Genomic DNA, 8,822 nt, shown 5'->3' on the forward strand with positions numbered 1-8,822 from the left:
ATTATGAGAAGCTAAATATCTCCATATGCTTTCATTTAATCTCATTGTGTTCATTTTATATTGGCTAGATTAACCTTGATCTGGTCTCTTAATTTGTGTAGTACATTAAAATAGTTTGAATGTAGAAACTGTGTGCGGTTCCCCAACTCTTTTTAGCATTTCTTTCAATATTTAGATATGTAAAGCTCTCACAAGCGGTTCTGACTATGAAGTATAATTTATTAAACTCGCCCCAGAACGAGTGTCTAGGACAAAGGCTTACATTTGTTAATGTTAGAAACCATTTTGCTAAGAATGCCAGAAGTGTCTAGAAAGTCTAGAGAAGTCTAGAAAAATCAAGTGTGTCTTTTAATACAGAACTTGTTGCCAACAGATGATTTTTGTAACTTATTTTCGGCTTTTACTAAATGTGTTTCCACAAAATGCAAAAGGGCAGGTAACTTCAATCAGGAGATAAAACAAGTAAGACAACACAACCATCAAACAGGTAAATTAATCTGAGATAATTGCATGCAATTTGTAATTGTATTATTCGCAACAGGCTTATGAAAGGATATGGCCACTCTATAACCCTCTTTGCATATTTTCTTATGATATTATTCTCAGCGAAGATAAAGAGAGACCTGTTGACGGTGAGACAGTTGTGTTTGGCTGGGATGGGGTTGTACAGAGCCATGGTCCGAGCCCGTTTAATCTCCCCGGCGGACTCGCTCTCTGCCTTCCCCTCAGCGCTCACCTCCTTAGGCATGTCTTCAGACTGAGCCATGTCTCAAGATCTCGAAAAATAATCAATCCCAGCTTTCATAGACGATCCCAGCTTTACTCCATTCTTCTAACGGCAAGCCAGCTTGAAGAATATCTCACGAGGTTTGCTCGGTCCTGCCTGTTGCGCTCCGTAAAGAAACTTTTTGTGATTAAAAAATAATGTTTTAAAAAATACAGTCCTGTTTATCAGAAGGCTGCATGTCTTTTTCGAAGCCTTGTATCCTTTTCTTGGAAGTGTTCTGCCATGTTTCTCTTGACAAAGATCATGAAATCCTTTTCAAACGTCCAAAAATGACACTTCTAAATCTTCTCAGGCTATTAAATGTGAAATTCTAGCAAAACCCAGCCTGCTTTTTCTCGATGCGCAGATGAATGGTGTAATGCGGTGCAGTTTGTGATACCTGTTACACTGGTACTGTGCTCTATAACAGTGAATGTGGTCTTTTACCATCACATTTTGCCTCATCTCTCGCACTCACCCGCCCCCATCTCTCTCTCTCTCTCTCTCTCGCTCTTTCTCTCGCTCTCTCTGCCCCAATGCTCCCCCTCCCACACACACACACACACACACACACACACACACACGCTACGGGAAATCAGGACATAGGAAAACTGGTTACCATGGAAATGTGTTTTACATTTTATAATGTGATTGTGAGAGTGGCTTATCATTTAGTTTGTCAGATGATGAGCTGAAACAGATTTGTAGCACAGTTAAGGCGTCTGTACTCAGTTAGTGCAAACCTCAACAGCGAATATATTTGTCTCTCTCATTTGTTCATCGGTGAGTTCTAATAATTCACAAACAAACTAAATTATCTAATAGATAAAAAGAGAAACACCTTGATATTTGAACAGATTTTGAGAGTATCTTTATAAAAGGTACAGTACCTTAAAGTTGAAGTGATGCTCTCACACCGGCATGTAATAAATATCTGATTTGGAAATGTGGAAAATGTATGTTTATTTCTGCTCATCTTACCCTGGAACAGCTGTAAGTGTCACAGTAGCTCCACAGTGATCACATGATTGAAACAGGCAAAAATGTAGGTTAAATTCAGGCATTTGGCAATATTAGCTTTTGCACAGCTTGTACTTTTCCAGTGTCTTACATACTCAAACTGTGACAGCCGTCCCGGAAAATCTAAGCGTGAATTTGTTTTAATGCCTTTCTCCCATTTTAGCACTGATTATTCTGACAGCGTTTATATTCAGTGCTGGTAGCAACTGAGTACATGTCATCTGGATTACATAATCAGATTCCCAAAATAGGTTACACTTTATTTTAAGGTTACAGTGTAATTATACATTTAAGTACTGAGTAATATTAATTAACTACATGTATGTACTATATGGTTAAGGTTATGATTTGGGATTGGCTTAGGGTTCCTTGCATGTAATTATGCATAATTAATTGTTATTATAATAGTGCGTACATGTAACGTGTAACAAGGACACATTAAAATAAAGTGTTACCCAAAATGAAGTACTTGTAATTAGATTAAATTACATTTTAATCAGATTACAGTTATCTTTTGTGGATTACATGACTACGGATTATTCACACAATGGCAGTAAATTATTTATAATTGATTGATTCTCCCTAATTTTTTAGTTTTTCTTGTCTTTCTAAAACAAATTGTGTCATATAAGTTAGCGTTGAATATTCACAATATAGTTTGGCCATGCATATGTCATGTAAAGTAATTTGTGATTCATGTACTGTATTTGGAGACAAAAGCACCTCTTAGGCAATCAGATCATGTATGAGACGATCCAGACGAATAATTATGAAAGTTACTAAACACTGCTGATATATAATTGACATAAATATTTAAAAACTGGAAGACTTTGACCATGGCATTTCTGTGTTCATGTTTATTCATGTTTGTTCATGTGATGCAGGGATTCCCAAATATTTACTTGAAGTCCCCCTGAGATTTATTTTTTTTCCTTTTGCATTATTATGATTTTGTTAATAATAAACCCACTTCTTTCATTTACCCCAGTGAAGTAATGTAATGTTTACTGTTTGCTGCATTTCATGTTGATAACAAGGAATGGAATATATATATGGAATATAACAAAAGTAGTCAGAATACGTTACCTAAAATGATTGATATAGATTACATCACTGACTACAATTTGTATCATGTAATTAATCAGTAACAGTAATTACACTGTAAAAAATAGTGTAATTTTAACTGTAAAATATTACAAATGCTACAAAAAAATGTTAATAGGTTAACAGTAAGTTCCTGTACCATATACAGAGGAAAACTGTAAAAGATCTAACCAGACATTTCATGCACTTTTACAGTAAAATGCTGTAAGTTGTACAGTTTTATAAGTAAAAAAGAACAAATCGTTTACAGTCAACCTAAAATATGTACTTGAAGTCCCACTGAGATTTAAAGTTAATCTTTCAACCATGTAACAACATATTTGCATGTTCTCGGCTCTCTGATATTGGTTAATGGTCACATTGCAGGTAAACAAATGAAGTATTTCAGATATAAAAAAATACTTTTCAAAAACTGTAATCTGACTGAATTCCCTGCATGACATTTCACATTCGAAGCTATTTGTTTAAATAATCATGTTTCTTACTAGTTTTTGTTATCAGTTCTGCACATTTGGGTTTTTGTACTGTTACATCTTCTGCTGTTTAATGCATGTTTATTGTATTACTTAAGTGTCACGTGTGTTTCAGTACCGTGATGGTGTTTTGTGTTTGCATGAATGACTCTGTGCACCTTCTGTAAAAATGCTTTAGCGTGTGGAAAAGCTGCTTATGATTCATTCTTCATTAATCTTCATGTAGCTTGCTCTTTTACCACCTGCATTATTATGGTGGTTGTCTGTATATGTTAAAGGTAGGAAAGAGATGTTAGCAGTAGTGTGCGTTGTTGAATTTACTGCTTTAAAATGAAATCTTCTCGTTTTGTAAATTACAGTTTTATACTGTAATTGTTTTAGGCTGTTCTGTAAATATGTTTACGTGCAACCTCATCTGCCAAATGTTGTTTTGTTTTGTTTTTACCGTGTACTGTAAGTAGTAGCAACTGTTTATATTTGTATTGCATTAGTGACAACCTGCAGAGTAAATTGTAATTTCAGAACTTCTGAACTATTTTTAAATTACAAATAAAACGCATGACACTTATTGTCTGGCTGCATGAAACCGCTATATATCTGCAGCATTTGCACTGATGTATTGGCAGATTTCTAAGTGTTTCAAACAGTAAAACAATGAAATCGTAGTCAGAACTGTGAACTTGAATTGCGATACAGACAACAGGTCTAAAGCTTAAGGTTTTTAATTTTAGTTTAGGTGATAAATGGTGAAAAAAGCTGAGAATGTGTCCAACTGAGCATTTTGCTCTCGATCATGTTCAGTTTGCTCACACATGATGTGGGCCTATGGTTTATAAGAGTAAGTTTCCTCTGAGTCATCACTGAAGACTTTCAAAAGACTTTAAGACTGACCTTGCTTTGGCAAGTAGTCCCAGAACATTTATCTCCTACACCACGTTTTCCAGAAGCTGTGTCACGCGTAGGCTATCCAATTATTTTCCATCGTTCCTATAGACACAAGCAGAAGAGAAAAACTAAACTGTGATGAAAAGGGCCTGTAATAATGGCTATGTTCACAAAGACAGATAAAATTCACAATTAAATGTTTGCCCAACACATTTTGGGATTCTGGAGAGTGTTGCAACACACGGTTAGTTAGAAATTCCTATTATATTCTAATATATTTTTACTATTTAAAATAACTGCTTTCTATTTGAATATATTTTAAAATGTAATTTATTTCTGTGATTTCAAAGCTGAATTATTGTTGAAAACAGCTGAGTAGAATGTTTTCAGGTTTCTTTGATGAACAGAAAGTTCAGAAAAACAGCATTTATCTGAAATAGAAATCTTTTGTAACATTATAAATGTCTTTATCATCACTTTTGATCCATTTAAAACATCATTCCTATAATGTTACAAAAGCTTTTTATTTCAGATAAATGCTGATTTTTGGATCTTTCTATTCATCAAAGAATCCTGAAACAAAATGTACTCAACTGTTTTAAATATTAATATTAATAATAATAATAATAAATGTTTTTTGAGCAGCAGATCAGCATATTAGAATGATTTCTGAAGATCATGTGACACTGAAGACTGGAGGAATGATGCTGAAAATACAGCTGCGCATCACAGAAATACATTACAGTTTAACATATATTAAAATAGGACGCAGTTATTTTAAATAGTAAAAATATTTCAGAATATTACTGAGTTTGCTGTATTTGGGATCAAATAAATGCAGGCTTGATGAGCAGAAGAGACTTCTTTATAAACATTAAAAATATTACTGTTCAAAAAGTTTTGACTGGTAGTGTATGTCTATGCAAAAATATAAGTGGTTCACATTATGTAATGCATTATAATGACATAACTGATATCATCTGAATCAGCAGATTCTATTGTGCTCTTGTTATTCTACTCGACCTACAATCATTGCAACAACTCATCAAAATGAGACTGTATTGTGACGCAGGTGTGAAAGTGACTAACATGCACATGCATGCACACACACACATACGCACGCACACACGCACACACACACACACATGCATGCAAACACACACACACGCACACACACACACACATGCATGCAAACACACACACACACACGCATGTACATTATATACTAATGTCTAGTATAATTACAAAACAAAGCTGGACAATTAGCATGTTGTTAAACAACAGTACAATCCATTGAACACACTGAACTCCAGTCCCTTTACAGCCAGTTTCATTAGTCTAAAATATATATATATATATGTGACATACTGTACAACATATGTCAAACATACATTGTCTGACTTAAAGGGATAGTTATAGGGACCAAAAATGAAAATTCTGTCTTCATGTTTTGACCCTCGTGTTGTTCCAAACCTGTGAGAGTTTATTTCTGCTGTTGAACAAAGAAAGAAGATATTTTTACTGATATTTTTATTTTAACAGTTGCTGGTAGCCATTGACTTCCATGGTATTTTCCCCTACTGTGGCAACCAGCAACTGCTACCATCATTCTTGAAAATATGATCAAAACTGATGTTTTGTAATTTTCGATGTAATCTTTATTCTGTCTTCCATAAAACTAGCTGAAAACTAAACCAACTAGAAAGAAAAAAAAAACATGTGATTGTCAACAGTTCCCGCTATTACTGCTGGACTGAAGATACTTTTTCATGGCATGCATAGGGGAAGAAAAATATATACATATAAGGATAAACAGTCCAAAAACTGTGATCCAAAAACACAGATGGGACAAACATAAATCAAACCACAGTCTGGTATCAGACCTAGACATCCTCAGAACAAACTGTATTTTAGACAGATTTTTACTTAGACAGATTTAACCAAGTATGACCAGTATAGTTTACCATGGAAACTGATTATTAACTGATAACTGAATGAACCGGGAACATGAGGACATCTGTTGGTCGCAGGGGAAACTGTGACTTGTGAGTGACATTGATTTACTTTGGTTTTATTTTAGCAAACAATATGTTGACTGGCCTTTAGTACAACAAGTTCAACAATCTACTCCGTTAACAGTAAAACACTACGCTAGTGCACAAGTGCATGTTGGTGAAGCTGACTTTAGAGTGACAACCTTCAAAGAAAGCATGAGATGATGAAGTTTGCCGGAGCTCCTCTACAGAACATCAGCCGCACATTCCCTGCACAGCTGGATCCTCACAGCACAATAGCGGTTGCAATGTTAGATATACTGCAGCTCATCACAACATAGATGGCAGATCTGTCTGCATTTTCATTAACTTGTTTATTTATGATTTGCATAAATATTTGAACGGAAATAGTAACCTGCTGACACATGAAACATAAGGTTTAGTTTTACATTAGATTCTTTTATGAGCATCAGCTGTGTAAAACGTTTTAAAAGTCATTAGAAAAAAAATCACAAAGTTAAAAAAAGCTTTGAACGCTGTTTTACAATGAAGTTTCTTTCAGAGCGCTCATGTAAAACTCCAAAGATCTGTATTATTTTAAGATATGTACCGATTTTTTCTTTTCTTTTCGTTGGAACAGAACTGCTCGGGAGTTTAGCTGAAATGTGACGGCAATAAAGCTGGAGCATGCATTTTTTCTGTGCTACTACTGTCACCTAGCAGAACTATAATAAGGTATAAAAGCTCCAACATATTAGGAAAACTTTTATCTTGAAATGTAGCTTACCTGTCGAGAAGAAACTCCACACCAGTTAAACACCCTCTGGCTCAGCCTGCTGTGGAAGCCACGCCCCCAAACTCTCGCTATTGGCTGCGCAGAGGTATGCAAATACGTATGCCAAAAAAAGTATTTATAAGCCTATGTATTATTCTACCATTATATTTTTGGCTGATTTATTGTAAGCTACATTTTTTAAATATATATTTTTAAAAAAGCATTTAAAGAATATATATTTTGCTCTCCATAAATTGAAATTCATGAAAATACATTAATCGCAGTTGAAGAAAAAAATATATATTTATTTGTTGTGAACATATAACACATTTGAATAAAAATAAATAATGAATAAAACCTTATAGGCTACTGTGAGACTGGAAATGTATTTTCTTGCCCCTGAAATACATTTTAAAATATATTTTGGTTTGAAGATTGAAAATAAATGTATTTTTCAATTTCAAAAATATATATCATCGAGCTTTGCGGTTTACAACATATATTCAGCAAAACATTTTAAATATATTTTAGTCAAAAAAATAAAAAAGCCAAACACAAAATACGTTTTTATTACAAACATCTTGTGAAGTTCTTCTTTCTCTAATTTAAGACTTCCATAACTGATATTTAAGACTTTTTAATGCTATTTAACATGTCCTTTTTAATCACCCGTGGGTTCCCTGGTTCTTATACATGTAGCCTATAAACCAGCTATTACCTAAATTCATCTGAAAGCCAAGGAATATCTGAATAATTGTATGAATATGGTGAGAATGGTGAATGGAGTAGATCAAAACACTGATGCTTTTTTTGTATGAAATTGCAGGTTAGGTTTGGTAATTACAGTCTGTTGCATTGGCATGCCCAATCACACCCATGTACACTAATATCGCACAGTAATTTCAAGATACTTAGTACAACATTTATCTGAATCACACACACAAAGGATGTACAGTCAGGTTAGAAGAACGCGGTAACATACACAATGAGGCATGGCCACTTGAATACACTTGTAAATACATAGTCTTTGACTCTTTTGTATTGCATTTGGACAATCATGTCTGTATAGGCAAACACACACACACACACACACACACACACACATTCACACAAACACACACACACACACACACAGACACACGCATGTGTGTCTGTGTGTGTGTGTGTGTGTGTCTGTGTGTATATATATTTAATTTTAAATTGTAACCCTAACTCTAAATGGTGCATATACTTATCTTGAAGGTATTATATATAGCACCTAAAGGATACATATTTGTACCTTTCGAATAGGCACCGCCCCACTGACAGCTTTCGTAACTTTATTATGTCTGAGAATGTATTGCATTTCCAGAGTCCTGTCTGTATCCATATCCTTCCCGTCACACACACACACATTTAGTTTTCATGACGTGCCCATAAAGAGACGAGAAGAGCTGTGAAGTCTGTAACTGGAGGGCATGTTTTCTAACGTGTGGTGACTTCTCTAGACTGGGTGTGGAAGCTGAGAAAACAAAAACGTGAATCATTCTGATCAATGTGTGACGGTGTCTTAAACACTCACTGTTTGTCATAGTTACTAACAATGATATGTTAGAACAGCTGACGAATGAAAGAAATAGCAACATAATAGCAAACATTAGAGCTTCTTGGGGAGATGAGAGAATATATTAATAATAAATAAGGCAACACTTTAGTTTGAGGACCGACTAGTTGCTTATTTGCATTCATATTACTAGTATATTGGCTGTTTATTAGTACTTATAAAGCACATATTAATGCCTTATTCTGCATATTTTAGATCCATT

General features: G+C 34.5%; 1 protein-coding gene across 1 annotated transcript in view; it reads right to left on the bottom strand.

Annotated features, from left to right (window-relative positions):
• LOC107562853 (voltage-dependent R-type calcium channel subunit alpha-1E-like) overlaps nucleotides 1-766 on the bottom strand; it is a 72,099-nt gene extending 71,333 nt beyond the window's left edge. Inside the window, exon 1 of the mRNA XM_016247596.1 lies at nucleotides 624-766. Coding sequence (XP_016103082.1) covers nucleotides 624-766 — 143 coding nt within the window. The remainder of the gene's footprint in view (nucleotides 1-623) is intronic.
• Nucleotides 767-8,822: the final 8,056 nt, after the last annotated feature.

The sequence above is a fragment of the Sinocyclocheilus grahami genome, unplaced genomic scaffold (assembly GCF_001515645.1).
Source record: "Sinocyclocheilus grahami isolate Dianchi unplaced genomic scaffold, SAMN03320097.WGS_v1.1 scaffold844.1, whole genome shotgun sequence".
NCBI lineage: Eukaryota > Metazoa > Chordata > Actinopteri > Cypriniformes > Cyprinidae > Sinocyclocheilus > Sinocyclocheilus grahami.